The 19,186-nt window shown below is 45.6% G+C and overlaps 1 protein-coding gene across 2 annotated transcripts in view; it reads left to right on the top strand.

Annotated features, from left to right (window-relative positions):
• plxna1a (plexin A1a) overlaps positions 1–19,186 on the top strand; it is a 331,250-nt gene that overhangs the window by 214,213 nt on the left and 97,851 nt on the right. For both annotated transcript variants that reach the window (XM_080763399.1, XM_080763400.1), the window contains exons 11-12: positions 6,402–6,498; positions 18,905–19,173. In XM_080763399.1, the coding sequence (XP_080619525.1) occupies positions 6,402–6,498; positions 18,905–19,173 (366 nt within the window). The remainder of the gene's footprint in view (positions 1–6,401; positions 6,499–18,904; positions 19,174–19,186) is intronic.

Genomic DNA, 19,186 nt, shown 5'->3' on the forward strand with positions numbered 1-19,186 from the left:
CACACACACACACACACACACACACACGCATACACACACACGCATACACACACACACACACCCACGGAGACGTTCTCCTCGGGGGTTTGAGACTATAGGCATATGGAGATTCTCCACATGATATTCCTCCTAATCATGTGCAGCAGATGCAGACTGTGGCATCAGCAGCACGCTGCAGCTACTGGCCTGATTTACATGATTTATTACAATGACACACATAGTCTGTGTGTGTGTGCGTGCGTGTGATTGTGTGCGTGCATGTGTGTGCGTCCATAAGTATCTTTTTTTTAATGTGGCGTATAGGCTTACAGCAGTGTTAGCTGTTATTAAGTTAAACTGTTTTCCACACACACACACGCACGTGTGCACACTTGCACATGCGCTTGCACGCTATCGCGGTAACTCGTTAGGAGGAATCCTTCAAGCGAGCGGTGCGTGATTCAGTTAATTTCGATGTGCCGCTGGTCTCCCATCGCAGCGCTAACCAAAACAAAACAAGCAGGCGACGTGTTGCTCTCTGCAGAGAGACCACCACACACACACACACACACACACACACACACACACACACACACACACACACACACACACACACACACACACACACACAGAGAGAGAGAGACTGGCCAAAGGGAAGAGGCAGGAATGCATTTAATAAGAGACGACCCAGAATGGGAAAAGCAACATTGCTTACGGGCAGAAACCTTGTATCTCCAACTTGTTAATGTTTTTATTTATTATTTTATTGTGGTTTTTTTCGTGCCCTACTTCGTTGTGCAAGAGTCTCACACAGAAGTAGCAATAACTAGCTGATTTACAAGCAGGCGTTGTGAGCTTGTAGACTTTTGAAATCAGTTTTAATCAGTTAAGACTGTCTGTGGGATACAGTATAATTAAACCAATGAAAAGTATTAAAGGAGAATTCCGGACCAAACCTTTTCTTGCCTTAATTTGAAGTTATTCTGTCCAAGAACGAATACAGGTGAAAAATAACATAGCTCCATCCCCAGCCCACTGCAGCTCCGAGTGCGGCAGATCAGCCGCTACGGCAGCCCATTTGGGCCAAAAAACACTGGATATAAGTATAATGTGACATTATGAAAGACAGATGTCTAGCGTTAAACCCACCGCGCTGCGGTGGGATCTGGAGGGACTTATGTAAATGTACCACTCGTTCTAGGATATAACGACATCAGATTAAGGTAAGAAAATGTTTAACAGCTCGTGGCTAAATAACAACTATATTGGAGCCATTGGAACATTTCCTGAAAAGTAACTGTTTGGGGCAATGGGCGTACAAGGTTTCTTGCCTAATCAAAAAGATATGTTTGTATATGTAAGCAGACTGGACTCTGTAAATCATAATATAACTAGTAAAATAATTAAGGCAAATGCAGAGACAACATAGTATACTGTATACTATTGTTATTATATCTGAGACGAAGGGAAACAGGGCCTGTGTGTGTGTGTGTGTGTGTGTGTGTGTGTGTGTGTGTGTGTGTGTGTGTGTGTGTGTGTGTGTGTGTGTGTGTGTGTGTGTGTGTGTGTGTGTGTGTGTGTGTGTGTGTGTGTGTGTGTGTGTGTGTGTGTGTGTGTGTGTGTGTGTGTGTGTGTGTGTGTGTGTGCACGTGCCTGCACACACACACACGCCCGTTTTTCTACCGGCCGTGTACATTTTCCAGCCATTGAGGTATCCTTCAACATGACTAATTATATGAGGAGTGACCTAGACACACACACACACACACACACGCACACACACACACCGATCGCCAGGTTTCTGTTCTCCCCGCCCCTTACAACCCCGCTCCTCCGAGCAGCCAGCTGCTCTGTTTTGTTAACATCGACAATTTTCAAGCCCCCAGACACACTCACGCACGCACGCACGCACGCAGAGCCCACATGAATAGGCCTGTATACGGTCCTTGGAGAGACGGTACATGTAGAATAAAACATTGCAGAGCAGATAACGAATGAACCACAGCCATGCTGACATGTTACTGTAATGAGTCCAGCACGGCTTTGTGCCCACCTTGTACTTTATATTACATCCATTCTAACACACCTCTTCTCTTCTCTTCTCTTCTCTTCTCTTCTCTTCTCTTCTCTTCTCTTCTCTTCTCTTCTCTTCTCTTCTCTTCTCTTCTCTTCTCTTCCTCTCTTGTCCCACACTCTCTTCTCCTTCCTTTAGTCTTCAACTCCTCTCCTCTCATCTCATCCATTTCCCTTTCCATCTCATGAGTCCTCTCCTCTCCTCTCCTCTCCTCTCCTCTCCTCTCCTCCCCAGGGCGTTCAGTGTGTTAGTGTAGGTAGATTAATTACATGCGCTGACATGGATAGGCTAGCTGGGGGCTCAGTAATGAGTCTGATAACTCATCTCTGGAGCTCAGGGGAGGCGCGTCAGGACACCAGGCCCAGCCCAGGAGCCTCTCAGCGGGTCGACTGCCTCTGCTGCCCCCCTGCCTCTGCTCCTCTGGCTCCTCAGCTGGATGTACAGAATGTATGGGAAACTATAGACAAACTAAGATTTGTTTTACTTAGTAAAAGTATCATTACTGTGGAAACACATCAGTAGTACTAGTGAAAGTCTGGTATTAAAATTTGTACTTGAGAAAAGGTACAAAATGTACCAAAAGCAAAAGTATACTCATTGTGCACAACGTCTAAAATGTACATACAAATATTTGAAAATAGCAGATCTGCAAGGCAAGCTTGATGCGTGTAGATCGGCTACTGTCAAATAGAGCTCAAAATAGTAGAGTAGAAGTAAAAGTAGTGAAAATTGGATGCGCTCAGTTTCAACTCTGTGTAACAGCATCTCACAGTGAATGCAGAAGATCTTCAAGCTCACCATTGTGTCGCATTATATCACGTTGTAAAGTGGTTTAAGTTTAATGTTTTTTTTTACAGCATATATCTTGTTGGCAATGATCAATATGATCGATCGTTTGTCTCTTTTTGTTTTTAAGGCTATGTTAAGGAGCTAGAACCCACTTTATGTGTGTTATTTCCATGCATAATACAGACGCTATAGAGATCATTTTGGTTAAAAAGCAACAACCACCCCAATTTCCTTGATTCTTTTTGTGATTTCACTTCTGTCTACATGCAGCACATGCCGTCATACCCCTATATTTCTGTAAACAAAGGCCTGGGAAAGCAGGGATCACATTGCTCATGTTGAGTAATTACAGTTTTGCTTTAGATGCCAGGGAGCAGTTTGTCACAGCAGATGTCAGCGTTTCAGCAGACTGCTGTCTGATTCTGGAGTGAAACTCCTCAACTTCTGTCCAATTTAGACTTCTGTCACAAACCTCATGCAAATCACCCGTTGGATACAGGGGGGTCTTTATTTGAGCTGATTCCAGATCAGATCAGATTTCATAGACTAAACAATTGTTTTTCCGTTGACTACCTTTTTTCACTGATTAAAACTAAATAAAAACTAAGCTCTGCCTATGATGACTAGATTAAACTAGACTAAAATGTTATGGGGGGACTAGTGGAGAAGAAATCAAGTAGAACTAAAAGAAAAGTCATTTTATGTTTGGTTGCAAAACAGCAGATCTACAAGCTCACAAAGCGCTATGCTGCGACATGTTGTGAGCTTGTAGATCGGCTATTTTCAAAGCGCAACCAAGTGTAGAATCAGGCATTATACGGTGCCTTCACGGCCGGACAAAAACTAAATGAAAATCCCCTGTCAAAATCAACAGTGTTCCAGATCAGTTACTGTCCCTGGACTAGCTGGCCTGGCCGGCTGGGTCACTGGGCCAGCCTGTGGGTGGACCGGGCCAGCCTGTGGGTGGACCGGGTCATCTGTTGTCCCGCTGTGGCTTGTGTTGGCATTGTGCGGTCGGTGTGGACCATGTGACCTATGAATAGAGGGTGGTGGCGTTTATACGGCCGGCCGGGTGGGCAGGTAGCGAGCGGAGAACAGGCTGGGTTCAGTGTGTCGGCGCCTGCGGTGACTAATGGAGACTGTTCAAGTTTAATGTAGGGTCTTCTCTCTCTCTGTGTGTGTGTGTGTGTGTGTGTGTGTGTGTGTGTGTGTCTACGCATGTGTGCGTGTGTGTCCTTTGTCTGTGTCTGTGGGTGCGTGTGTACAGTCGCGGCCCGGTATCTGCATTTGCCCAACGGCAATAGACGCTGGTGGTCACAGCGTGTGGGACTTCCTCATGCATCATTGATGCGTGTGTGTTGTCCCACGTCCTGCGGCCGTGGGACGGACAGAGCGACGTCCACAGTGGTGTTGTGGTTAAAGACTTCGTCCTCCACAGACACGTGCATGACACTGGAGAGAGCTCTGACCGCCTGGGCTTCAGTCACTGCCAAGACCTCGCGCTTGTGTGTGTGTGTGTGTGTGTGTGTGTGTGTGTGTGTGTGTGTGTGTGTGTGTGTGTGTGTGTGTGCGTGTGCGTGTGCGTGCATCTACCACCTACCAGTCCACTTCCCTGTTGGGATGAAGTATACGCACACACACACACATGGGTGACTGGGCGTGCATGTACAAACCACCAAATCCGACATGTCAGGGAGCAAATTGAAAATGCCAATTTCACTTTAGCCTCCCTCGCATCGCGTTGCTTCCTTACGCCTCATCCTACCACTTAGCTCATGTGTAAATGAATAAGCTCTCCTCTCCTCTCCTCTCCTCTCTATCCCCCATATGTTATTTATTTTCGGTCTTACAGATATGAAATAGGTTATTTACATTGAATAGCATGCAGCCAACCACCCCTATACAAACACTGTGCACTCTAGTTACAGTAATGTATGCAATACACAGTGAATTCCTGAATCAGAATAATGCATAATTTCATTCCCATATATTACCTTGTCATAAAATCAATGTCACTTGTTTGCATATTCTCTCCTATTTCTCTTTTTTTGATTGAATACCTTATTATTCAGAAATGTAAACAGCACGTGGTATAAGATATTGTATAGAGTTAAAAGGATAACACAGAAATGTCCTGGGGATTTGTTTCCATTGTGGTCCCATGGCTTCAATTCATCAACATACTGTAGCAAAAAGAAGAAGACATGAAGTTAGTTGGTGTGAGAGAAGAGGAGGTATGAGGACAGGGTGAGATGGAGGCAGATGATTCGCTGTGGCGACCCCTGGAGGGGAAAGACGAAAGGAAAAGAAGAAGATATGCATGAAGGAGATACTGTAGGAAGTTACATTCACTTCCCCTTGTGGTCTCCGGATAGATTCTTCTCTTATCTGGACAGTTATGGAGGAAACTCTAGGTTACTTCAGTAACCCCAGTTGTTTAAGTGAATCGAGCGAGTGAATAATAGACCTCACGGACAATGCTATTGGCCAGACATACGTAGCGCATCATGGCGTGACAGCCCCTGACCTCCCATGAGGTCATTAAGCCTGTCACTGTGCATCTTTCAGAAATAGTTTTCCTGCTTTGAGTTAAGCAAGAAGAGTTGACTCGCTTTATTCACTTAACCTTGGAGTGGCTGAAGTAGAGTTGGTTCATATCACTCTGTGTTGAAGAGAAGGGCCCCTCCCCCAGGAATACACGTCCGTTGACATAGTACACATAGTAAGAACAAGGGGCTATCCAGGTCACCCTGTGTTTTTTATTACATCTTTCATTTATTTTTTAATAATTCATTTGGATGAAAAGCATCAGGGAAAGAACAAGGCTCCATAAAAACTGTCAAAAGATGTGTTGTGTAAAGTTTGGGGCAGAGGTTCAGCTGTGGCATCCAGGGGGAGTGTGTGCACAGAATGGCTGCGATCAAGCCAACGGACAGACGGAGGGAGTGCAAGACATATCTCCCCATGCCGTGCATGACCCCAGGGGCCATGTAAGGTCATTCACAGCCGTGCATCACCCCAGGGGCCATGTAAGGTCATTCACAGCCGTGCATGACCCCAGGGGCCATGTAAGGGCATTTACGACCGTACATGACCCCAGGGGCCAATGTAAGGTCATTCACGACCGTGGATGATGATTAGTGTATAGGCACTAATAATGGAGCCTGAACATGGACTCCACCATACTCCCACTTATAGAGATATTTAAATGTTTCTGATTTCATAACATAATTCATCCATGGTCGTCAGACTGGGCTGAAGCCATGCAAAACTAAATCCATGAATTCAAGGCTTCATGGGGTGTGTAATTCATAGAAAATAAGCTATGTTTTGGGTGAACTACTCCTTTAAGTAGTTAGACATGACAATCAACAGAATCGTAGCAGGCAACAGGTGTGCACCTCTGACCTTTAGGCCACGGTGGGTGAAATTATTGATTACCTGTCAAGAATATGTTCAATATCATGTATATGAATGGAATGTTTGACATAATCCATTCTCTCTCTCTCTCTCTCTCTCTCTCTCTCTCTCTCTCTCTCTCTCTCTCTCTGGGTGACAGTATGACTATGAGGGCAGTGACATCAGTGATCTACCAGTTGACCTGTCTGTGTTGTGGAACGGACACTTTGTCATCGACAACCCCTTCGACATCCAAGGTAGGTACCGGCGTAGGACACCTCTCTCTGTCCATATGTCCTCTCCTGTCTGTCTGTCTGTATGTCCTCTATTGTCCTTATGTCTTTTCCTGTCTGCATGTCCTCTTCTGTCCATACTGTGGATGTCCTCTTGGATGTGTGTGGATTTGGTAATCCATTGAGACCTTGGAGCCCAAAGCTCCTCAGGGCTCGGTACTATGCATTTCACTTTCACTCAATGCCAAATGTCTTTGGTATAAGATCTACAAGCTTGCGTTGTGCGCCTGTACACTTATTATAATCACCGCAGAGTAGGGACGCTAGGGTCCATGTGGTTATTTAATACTGTATGCAATACTGCCTATAGGGTCCATGTGGTTATATAATACTGTATGCAATACTGCCTAGGGTCCATGTGGTTATTTAATACTGTATCAATACTGCTGAGCTCAGGCATACTATTTTAATAGCAGGAAGCGTTGCATATATAGCACCAGTTACAAGCTACAGTTATGAAAATTATACTTCTCTTCCTCATCAGCATCAGCTTTGTATGCTGTGACTTTGACCCTCCCCCCCCCCCCCCCCCCTCAGCAACACAGCTGGAGGGACGAGAGAGAAAGAGAGAGAGAGAGGGAGGGAAGGACAGAGGGATGGTATGATGCGGAGAGAATGGTGTGGGGGTGTTGATGGATGGAAGTAGTAGCAGGGAGAGGGACGTATAGGGACACAGGGATGACTGAGTGATGATGGAGGGGTAGGGAGGGGACGAGAGGACACGCTATAAATGAAGGGACAGTATGACAGGCATGAGATGATCCTGTGATAAACGGATGCTAACGAGCAAGGCAGCACAGACGCATCCCATCTATTTTGGACATCCTGTCTGAAATAAATGGCACTCTGTCGGACACTTGGCCAAACTGTTGCTGGTAGTTATTGATTTATTTATATTCCCAACCAGGCCAGAATGGGCGCGAAAGCGAGGGATCAAGATTTCAGTCTGTGAACATTCCCACTAGGCCAAGAAAGAAGAAAGAACCCTACATTCTGATTCTTCACATCAAGCTCATGGTGGTAGCATACTATAACAGACCCATTCTAGTGTTGGCCTGTATAACACTTGTACTGTAGTTCGTACATTTTCTCCTGTAACCCATATAGTGGTGGCAGTGGCTCAGGGGTAGAGTGACCGAATGGGAATCACAAGGTTCCTTTCCAGTTCCAACCCAGGCTCCCCCAGAGTTAGTGTCGAAGTGTCCTTGAGCAAAACACTGAACCCCTAATTGCTCCCGATTTGCAGGGTGGTGCCTTGCATGGTTTCCTCCGGTGTGTTAATGTGTGTGTGAATGGGTGAATGTAATGCACAATCTCTGTAAATGCACAATTTACAGTATATTTTGCGCCTAACAAAATACCATTTTGTGTTCTCTTCAAAACAAACTTACAGTTGTCCGAAACTCGCACAAATCTGTACAGAGTATCATAATCACTATGTGATTATGATATTTCGTGAGGAACACTTGAGAGAATATCCATTTTGGTTAGAACTGATTACAATTTATACTCACTTAAACTGGAGGAATTGTATTAGTGAAAAGTATTGGACTAATGTTGCGGCACCGTGGGGTGTCGCTGCACCCACTCTGAGGAACCCTGAATTAAATTATACAAATATAACCAATTAGAGCCTCAAGCACCCTTTTGCTTACCTCACTACACTCAAAGTTACAAATGGATGTATTAACGCTGAGTTTTTCTTTTTTACTGTGTAGCGAGTACACAAATGGACACACACACACACACACACACAACACACACACACACACACACACACACACACACACGCACACACACACACACACACACACACACACACACACACACACACAACACACAACACACACACACACACAACACACAACACACACACACACACACACACACACACACACACACACACACACACACACACTCAATCTAATACAGTCTTTCGTTAGTCTGACCTCATTTTTCTAATTGTCAGACTTGCTGTTAATGTTGCACATTGCCTGAGTGTGTGTGTGTGTGTGTGTGCGTGCGTGTGTGTGTGTGTGTGTGTGTGTGTGTGTGTGTGTGTGTGTGTGTGTGTGTGTGTGTGTGTGCGTGCGTGCATGGCGCTTATCAGCTGTGACCCACTTTGGTCTTCCTGTGTTGCTGTACTTTTCATTAGAGGTGTTGTAAGGCTACATTATCTGACAGCGAGTACATTACACCGCTGTGGATTAAGTGCTCTGACCTCAGCAGCCATAGATAGTATTCCCTAATGTAATCCTCGGACTATGAAATCACATTACAACAGCATAGTAGGCACTGTACATCCTTTGGCTCACGATACTAACATGATTCCTTGTTTTTCCACAACAATGTTCTTTATAGTTATTGGCACAGTATCAAGCAGTGGTGTCTAATGCAGTGGTTCCCAAAGTGGGGTCCGGGGACCCCCAGGGGTCCTTGAGGGTGTTCCAGGGGGTCCCCAGCTTAATGATAGTTAAGAAGCAAATGGACCCTTATGGGTCTGTAACTCTGAGAGTGTGCAAATGGGTCCATTTGGTTCCATTTGTACACTGTCAAAGTTAAATTAACTTAGATTTTACAATATTCATTGGGGTCCCAGAGATAGAAATGCCATTAAATGGGGGTCCGTAGCCTAATTCAGGTGAAACCAGGGGCCCTTGAAATGAAAATTGTTGAAAAGAGCCGCAAAAATCTTCTCTTATGGGGGTACCTGGCATATATTTTCAAATGGGGGTCCGCGGGCTAATGGGTATCATTTTGGAGGTCCTTGACATGGAAAAAGTTTGGGAACCACTGGTCTAATGTACAGCCTACTGTCTGAATGGATGCTGTGTCTAACGCATAGTCATCTTCTTTTGACTAATTTCCCATCACATCGGATCCTCGGTTTCCATCTGGTTCTGTTTTCTGAGTCTTCCTCTGTGGCTTCCTGACACCTGTATGTCGTCTCTCATGCACCCCAACGATCCTCTTCTCTTCTCCCAATGTACCCCCTCGCCTCTCCTTTGGCCTCCCTCTTCTCCCAATGTACCCCCTGGCCTCTCCTTTGGCCTCCCTCTTCTCCCAATGTACCCCCTGGCCTCTCCTTTAATAATAATAATAATAATAAAACTTTATTTGTATAGCACCTTTCATGACATGAAATGCAGCTCAAAGTGCTTTACAGAGAAATGGAGGATAAAAGAAAAGCATGGCAACAACATTAAAAACAAGCAGTAATGCAGTGAGGACATGAATAACAAAAAATAAAAATAAATAAAAGATCACTTAAAAGCAATGTTGTAGAAGTGGGTCTTGAGCTGAGCTTTAAAAATGTCTACAGAGGCTGCCTGACGAAGGTACAGTGGGAGCTTGTTCCATACCGACGGCCCGTAGAAGCAAAAAGCTGCTTCCCCGTGTTTTTTAGTTGCCATTTTTTTTGGCAAAGCGAGCAGGCCGGCAGTGGAAGACCTTAGGGGGCGGTTTGGGACATATTTAGGCAGGCAGTCATGTAGGTAGGAAGGTGCGAGACCATTGAGAGCTTTATAGACAAGTAAAAGAATTTTAAAATCAATCCTAAAAACAACCGGAAGCCAGTGCAGTGATGCCAAAACTGGAGTAATATGTTCTCTCATCTTAGTTCTAGTTAAAACTCTGGCTGCTGCATTTTGGACAAGTTGTAGTCTGTCAGTTGTTTTCTTAGGCAGTCCTGAAAAGAGTGCATTGCAGTAGTCAAGCCGAGAAAAAACAAAGGCGTGGATTAGCGTTTTTGCATCGTCCAAGGACAAATAGGCTCTGATTCGTGCAATATTTCTAAGGTGAAAAAAGGCAATCTTGGTAACATGATTAATGTGTGAATTGAAATTCAATTCAGAATCAATAATAACCCCCAGGTTCTTTACTTTACTGTTACTTTCTACAGTCAGGTTACCAAGTCTGCTTATTATTGATTCTTTCTGCTCACTAGAACCGATTATGAGAACTTCTGTCTTATCCTCGTTTAGCTTGAGAAAGTTCTCACTCATCCAACATTTGATGCTAGACAGACAGGTCAACAGCGGGTCTAAAGCACAGGGATCATCTGGAGCCACAGAAAGATAAAGTTGGGTATCATCAGCATAGAAATGAAAATTGACTCCGTGGTTGGTAATGAGTTCGCCCAATGGCAGTATGTACAAGGAGAAAAGCAGAGGGCCAAGAATCGAGCCCTGTGGAATACCAGAGCTGATGTCGTGTTTGTCTGAGTCAAACTCGGCTAGATTGACAAAGTAACTTCTGTTTGATAGGTAGGAGGAAAACCAGGACAGGGCCGTACCAGACAGGCCTATCCAGTGTTCCAGACGCTGTATTAAAATTGAATGATCAATCGTGTCAAATGCAGCCGTTAGATCTAGGAGTAGGAGAACAGATACATGTTTCTTGTCAGCAGACACCCTAAGATCATTAATTACTTTTACAAGTGCTGTTTCTGTGCTGTGACCTTTCCTAAAGCCAGATTGGAATTTGTTGTGCACATTATTGTTCTGTAGAAACACATCCAATTGATGAAAGATGCATTTTTCTAAAACCTTGCCCAGAAAGGGTAGATTTGAAATGGGTCGATAGTTACCCAAAACAGAGGGATCAAGATTGTGTTTCTTGAGTAGGGGCCTAACTACAGCAGTCTTCAGTGAGTCTGGGAAGACACCTGATTGTAGAGAGCTGTTTACAATTTTTAGGATATCTCCAATCACACTGTCCAAGACCTCTTTGAGAAAGGTGGTGGGAATTTTATCCAATGAACAGGAGGATGATGTCATCTGTGATATGGTTTTGCGGAGTTCATCTTCATCAATTGCGCAGAACGTTAATAGGCTCCCCCTGGAGAGATCTACTCTGGGACCATTAGCTGCTGTTTGAGGGTTTGCGCTAGCAGCAGCACCATTCATAATATCAGCTCTAATGTTAAAGATTTTGTTATCAAAAAAGCATGCAAACTCATTACACTTAGCTTTAGAGGCCGGGAATGACTGCTTGTAGGACTGGGGGGGGTTTAAAAGTCGTTCAATGGTAGAGAATAGGACTCTGGCATTTTTCTTGTTCTCATTAATAATGCCAGAGAAATATGCCTGCCTTGCTAGACGCAAGGCTTTGTTATAGGCGACTGTTGACTTTTTAAGAATCTCTAGGTGGATGGTGAGTTTGTTTTTTCTCCACGCTCGCTCAGCTCTACGACATTCTTGCTTCAGTGAGCGTGTATGCTCATTTATCCAGGGTGTTATTCTGGTGTTATGTTTCTTTTTTGTTTTCAAAGGAGCCACTATATCAAGAGCTGACTCTAGTTTAAGATTAAACATTTGAACCATATCATTTACTGGGGGGGTATCGGGCAGGGGGGGCCCCAGATGACGAGAGAACTCGTCGGCTGCAGAAGAGCTAAAAAAACGCTTTTTTATGGTATATTCCGTGATGTTTTTCTCTAGATCAGAGACAGTCATATTAAAACACAGCAAATAGTGGTCTGATAGCTCAGGCCTTTCAATAGTCCTTTCCACAGTGATGTTCAGCCCTCTAGAAATCACCAGGTCCAGAGTGTGCCCATGTTTATGTGTAGGCCCAACAACATGTTGGATAAACTCAAAGGAGTGCAATAACTCTAAGAAGCCCATAGCCACAGCATCTGTAGTATCATCCAGGTGAAGATTAAGATCACCTGAGATAAGAGTTCTGTCATAGTTAGTGGAGCAGATAGATAAAAGTTCTGATATTTCTGTTAGAAATATTGCTTTACTGCATTTTGGCGGGCGATAAATGCTAATCATTGGCATAGAGGGTTGACCAAGTAGTGTAGTGGCCTGGTATTCAAAGGATGTAAAGCTGCCAAGGGTCAGAGCCTTGAATTTTAACGTGTCTGAAAAAATTATTGCCAGTCCACCTCCTTTCTTAGCCTTACGAAAAGAGTGAATGAAACTGTAGTTTGCGGGACAGGCTGGCGCTAGGAGAACAGCTCCATCCGAGCCAAGCCATGTCTCTGTTAGAAAGATTATATCTAGCTTCTCTTTACAGATTATATCATTTACAGAGGAGGACTTATTTGTTAGTGACCTGATGTTAAACAAGGCAAGGTTAAGCTTGTTGTCACATTTTTGGGGGCTGTGATGCCTGTGAGGTACAGTGACCAAACAGCATTCTCTCTCCAGACCACTCCTTGTGTTGGACACTCTATTTGAAATAACAGTAGAAATGTTGTGAACCTCAACCTGTGCAATGATTGAAACACCAGGCTTTCTAGAAGCATGGGGTCCATACATGTTTGTTGCTGCGCATAATGGACCCTGTTCATATCAGTTATCAAATGTATTTTCTAGGCAATCTGGAGCTGGGCTTGACATATGGGGCGCCGTCAGTCGGTAAACTCGTCTGTTAAGGGGGGTCGACTTTGTTCCAATGTTTATCAGGTCCACCATGCCCGGGGTGAACGAGAGGAGATGTATTGGTGAGGGAGTTAGAAATTCCTCAGTATCTTCTCCACCAGGGTACGCTGTGACTTCATGCTCTGTGATTTCTTCTCCACCAGGGGACGCTGTGACTTCAAGCTCTGATGTTTCTTCTCCACCAGGGGACGCTTCAAGCTCTGATGTGTCTTCTCCACCAGGGGACGTTTTGACTTCAAGCTCTGATGTTTCAAGCTCTGATGTTTCTTCTCCACCAGGATACACTGTGACTTCAAGCTCTGATGTTTCTTCTCCACCAGGGGACGCTGTGACTTCAAGCTCTGATGTTTCTTCTCCACCAGGGGAAGCTGTGACTTCAAGCTCTGATGTTTCTTCTCCACCAGGGGGCGCTGTGACTTCACGCTCTGCGAGTTTTACTCCTCCAGGGGGCGCTGTGACTTCACGCTCTGTGGGTTTTTCTCCTCCAAGGGGCGCTGTGACTTCAAGCTCTGATGTTTCTTCTCCACCAGGGGACGCTGTGACTTCACGCTCTGTGAGTTTTACTCCTCCAGGGGGCGCTGTGACTTCACGCCCTGTGAGTTTTACTCTTCCAGGGGGCGCTGTGATTTCACGCTCTGTGAGTTTTTCACCTCCAGGGGGTGTTGTGACTCCACGCTCTGTGCGTTTTCCTCCTCCAGGGGGCGCTCTACGCTCTGTGCGTTTTCCTCCACCAGGGGGCGCTCTAGGCTCTGATGTTTCTTCTCCACCAGGGGACGCTGTGACTTCACGCTCTGTGAGTTTTACTCCTCCAGGGGGCGCTGTGACTTCACGCCCTGTGAGTTTTACTCTTCCAGGGGGCGCTGTGATTTCACGCTCTGTGAGTTTTTCACCTCCAGGGGGTGTTGTGACTCCACGCTCTGTGCGTTTTCCTCCTCCAGGGGGCGCTCTACGCTCTGTGCGTTTTCCTCCTCCAGGGGGCGCTCTACGCTCTGTGCGTTTTCCTCCACCAGGGGGCGCTCTAGGCTCAGTGTGTTTTCCTCCACCAGGGGGCGCTGTGACTTCACGCTCTGTGAGTTTTTCTCCCCCAGGGGGCGCTGTGACTTCACGCCCTGTGAGTTTTCTCTCCCAATTCATGTTTTCAGGTAACACGTTACTGGCCAGTTTGGAGAGTTGACAGGGATGCTTCATGTTATGAAGCATGTTGGTGGAAAATAATTTAAGACCCAGCTTGTTTAGGTGTGTTGCGTCTACAAAGAGATGTCTTCTGTCCCAAAAAAAATTGAAATTGAAATTGAAATTGTCAATAAAATTGAATGATTTTTGCAGGGGTGTTTCTCTTGTGCATTCCGTTGAGAGCCATTTGTTGAGTGCAAACAATCTGCTGAAACGCTCACTGCCTGTCATCGGGGGCAGTGGGCCACTAATCGTAATGTCAACATCAAGAATGCTAGACACAGTGCTCAGGTCTTGCAATAAGGCACTGAAATCCTGTTGGCCTCCCTCTTCTCCCAATGTACCCCCTGGCCTCTCCTTTGGCCTCCCTCTTCTCCCAATGTACCCCCTGGCCTCTCCTTTGGCCTCCCTCTTCTCCCAATGTACCCCCTGGCCTCTCCTTTGGCCTCCCTCTTCTCCCAATGTACCCCCTGGCCTCTCCTTTGGCCTCCCTCTTCTCCCAATGTACCCCCTCGCCTCTCCTTTCCACACCATCTCAACCATGCCTCGCTTGCTTTATCCCCAAACCTTTATCCCCACCTCCAGCTCCACCCTCCTGTCTTGTGTCACCGTTCATTTCCAAGCCTTAATACAGGCTTCTCATAATGCATCTTCCCTCTCATTCTTGCTGGTACTCTTCTGTTGCAAATGACTTCCTCTATCTGTTCCACCCTGCCTGAACTCTTCTCTTCACCTCTCTTTCACACTCCCCATTATTTTTGGAGAGTTGACCCCAACTCCTTCACCTGCACAGCGCCACCTCTACTCCTTAATTGCATACTCACTATTCCACTATAGTCCTCTCTCTCCTTTAAGCACACGTGTGTGTATAGCCTACTGTCTGAATGGATGTTTTTTCTAATGCAGTCTGCTGTCTTAATTTGTAATGCATCTAGTGTAGTCTTAGTACATCAGATAGTAACTATAAATATATATAATTCATGCAAGTCTTTCTACTGTGTCAGGCTTGTCAGCAATATTATATCCATTTCCATTTGTCTCTCATTAAATGTTAGATTATCGGTATCATAAACCAAACCTCTTGCCTTGGATGAACCTCATACTAAGCATTTATTTATTCACTTTTTTTTTTAGCTGTGATCAGAACGATCATTTTCAATAATGGCCACCTAAAACTTGTCCATGACAGGTTTACTAGCAATCTCCCCGCTTGAAATATTCAGCACTTCTGTCATGGATTATGATGCAGGACCCACATAGACAACATACAGTATAGGTATCATGTTTTATTCCTCCAGACAGACAGATTCTACAACATACTGTATGGCAGTGGTTCCCGGGGACCCCCAGGGGTCCCCCAGCTAAATGATAGTTTGGAACCAAATGGACCCTTATGGGTCAGTAACTCTGAGAGTGTACAAATTGGTTCCATTTGGTTCCATTTGTACACTCTTAATTAACATTGATTTTACAATATAAATTGGGGGTCCCAGAGATGGAAATGCCATTAAATGGGGGTCCGTACTCCGTCCGTAGCCTATAATGCAGGTCAAACTGGGGGGTCCGTGAAATTAAACGGGTTGAGAATCACTGCTAGAGCCGTAAAACATATTCTCTTTATGGGGATCCCCGGCATATCTCTTCAAATGGGGGTCCCTGGCATATCTCTTCAAATGGGGGTCCCTGGCATATCTCTTCAAATAGGGATCCCTGTCATATCTCTTCAAATGAGGGTCCCTGGCATATCTCTTCAAATGGGGGTCCCTGGCATATCTCTTCAAATGGGGGTCCCTGGCATATCTCTTCAAATGGGGGTCCCTGGCATATCTCTTCAAATGGGGGTCACTGGCATATCTCTTCAAATGGGGGTCCCTGGCATATCTCTTCAAATGGGGGTCCCTGGCATATCTCTTCAAATGGGGGTCCCTGGCATATCTCTTCAAATGGGGGTCCCTGTCATATCTCTTCAAATGGGGGTCCCTGGCATATCTCTTCAAATGGGGGTCCCTGGCATATCTCTTCAAATGGGGGTCCATGGTAATATATAACCTGACTTCGCCAGATTGGCGCAGTATTGAGTTCACCAGTTCCCTCCTCCTGCCTGCATCTGGGATCTCTCAAGCAAAAACGATGAACCCGGAAGCAGTGGGACAAACATTTGATATCTCCATAATACTTTGGAGTTGTATAGTCTTGTTAGGTTAGGCTGTGGCAGCGCTTCAATATGTCATACGTAAGTCTCGCGTTGATCCCGCCTCTAGCGGCCTCATACAGCCGTATATCGCTCTGGCCAGAATTGGACCGGAGTACATAATCTCTGCCTGAGAGTGGGCTAATGAGTGTCAATTTGGGGGTCCTTGACGTGAAAAGGTTTGGGAACCACTGCTGTATAGGATAAGCTGGAAGGGAATCAGGCTTACAGAAACAAGCGACCTGTTCAGAAATCAGGCTAACATATATACATCAAGCTACTATTTATATATATACTGTATATAGGCCAAGTCTTGTCTTCACTATAGCAGTACATATGGAAGTGTACTTGGCGTATATGTGCATATCCTACTTCGACGTGCACTCTATTATACTCCCCATCTTTTACGATATAATTTGTGGCAGTCAGCGAGCCAGCCTGTCCATCACTCACGCAGTCAGTCCATATGTTAATCTAATCAAGTCGAGCCGGGTTTATATTTTGCCATACGACGGTGTTGCTTGCCCGAACATAGCCGATGTATAAGCTCACAAACGTGTCGCGTGCCACACGTTGTGAGCTTAGAGATCTGCTATACTTCCGGCAAACGACAGTGTAATAAATGAAGCTTCACCAGTTGAATTCCCCCATGATAACATGGCTGTGTGCTTTTGTATGTGCAGCATGTAGGTGATTTATAAAGACGGGGCCTTCACATTTCATTCTCCTGCCAATGGAAGCCATTCAGAAGTGGAATGACTTTTCACTCTGGCTCTGTGTGGGCTCTGTCTGTTCAAAGCAGCCAAGAAAACTTTGGCCAAAGTACACAGGTTTTGAAAGTGAACTTAATTTGGAAAGAGAAACACACACATGTTCATTACACATTGTCCTGGTATTAATACAGACCGCAGGGCCATATGGTTGTTGCAACAGCTGCTATACGCAGGACAAATTACACTCGTTAATTGACCGGAAGTTATGTTTTCGCCTCTGTCTGTCTGTCCGTCCGTCCGTCCGTCCGTCCGTCCGTCCGTCCGTCCGTCCGTCCGTCCGTCCGTCCGTCTGTCTGTCTGTCTGTCTGTCTGTCTGTCTGTCTGTCTGTCTGTCTGTCCGTCTGTCTGTAGCATCTCAGTGAGGGAACGGGTCATGGTGGCCTGCCGGTACCCTGGTGTAAAGTTGGACTGTTAATGTAATTAAATCATTCATCTGGCTCACATTAATTAGAGCGGCACTACTTTTAAGCTCAGCTGTGGCTAATCAGATTAGCCCAGAGAGGCCACCCCAGCAGACGGATGCACACAGCCTTTTGATGTCTGCCAGAGAGGAGAGGAGAGGAGAGGAGAGGAGATTATTTTTGCTCTTGCTCATTAATTCCTTGCTTGCCTTTTTGTCAACCTGTTTCTCCATATCTCTCTCTCTCCGTCTCTCTCTCTCTCTCTCTGTCTCTCGCCCTTGGAGGGACATGCCATCTCTCCAGTTTCAATTAATTACAGATAACAATTGTGTTTCACTAATTCGCTAACAAGTGCAACCTCGGATTTACTCTCTGCCCTTCTTTCATCTCACCCCTCTCCCCTCCTCCTCCTCTACAAATCCCTCTACTTAGGTGTTGTTTTTGTTACTTTTAATTTCTTTGTCGTGCGTGCGTGCGTGCGTGCGTGCGTGCGTGCGTGCCTAGAAGATGTGGTCACCTCCGCCTTTCACCACACAGTAAAATCCTGAAAATCCTGTTAATTTGAAGCTGGAATCTTTTCAAGTTTTCTGTCTTACCCTGGATTTGAACTGGCGGTTCTCCTGCCTGAGAGAGAGAGAGAGAGAGAGAGAGCTAGCAGTGCTAATTTAAGATGGCATACAGTATGTAGCCACACATGCTTCAGGCAGAGCTTCAGGCAGTACTACTTAAACCAGTGGGTTGTCCTAATCATTTTGTCATAGGCATTCATCAGACGCTTGTACAATATATAGTACAGTACTTATTTTTGGTGTAGAGGGGAAAAAAGGATGGGGGCCTAGTATAGATCGCTGCAGGCAACTGCAGTTAATGCAATTCAGGGTATAAGCCTTCGTTATTTTAAAATAGACACTATGCCTATATTTGCTCAGACAAAATTAGACACTAAGCCGATTTGCTGCAGACACTATGACGTACAATTCTCCATTCATTGTCAATGGGAATGTAATGTTTGTGTAGTGTGGAAATCTACACTGAATATAGGGAAAGTGTGAGAACTACAGATTTTAGAAGACATTTGTGGCCAAATTTGACTGAGGGGCTGCCATTGGATTCTTTAGAATTTTCGTTTTTTCATGTCATATGAAAGCAGGGAATCAGCTTCAAATGTACATATTGTTTGTTCAGTTTGACCCACCAGGCTTCAAAGATTCACTTCTGTGGACGCATTTATTTCACATTTACATTTCAGCTTTCGATTTCAGCTCTGACACTTATGCTCTAATATTATGTGAAGAGTCTGCCTGTGCTATTAACTCGTTTTGGATTTAAAAAGCTGGTGAAAAGCTGGAGGTTGCGCGATGGCAGGCTCATGTCTTAACGGGTTAAGTTAAATGTGCTCTACGTCATGCTGATTCAGTGTGTGTTGCCCCTCCCCCACAGCTCACCTGTATAAGTGCCGGGCCCTGCGGGACAGCTGTGGGATGTGTCTGAAGGCGGACCCGCGCTTCGAGTGCGGCTGGTGCGTTCAGGACAGGAAGTGCTCCCTGCGCCAGGAGTGCAGCAGCGGCGGGGGCGGTCCCTCCTCCTCTTCCTCCTCCTCCTCCTCCTCCTCCCACCTCCTCCACGCCACCCTGCAGGGAGACGCCACCGCCGGGTGGATGCACGCCACGGCCGGGAACAGCCGCTGCACCAACCCCAAGATCACCAAGGTGAGAGAGAGAG

The sequence above is a fragment of the Protomyctophum bolini genome, assembly GCF_963924005.1.
Source record: "Protomyctophum bolini genome assembly, chromosome: 5".
Taxonomy (NCBI): Eukaryota; Metazoa; Chordata; class Actinopteri; order Myctophiformes; family Myctophidae; genus Protomyctophum; species Protomyctophum bolini.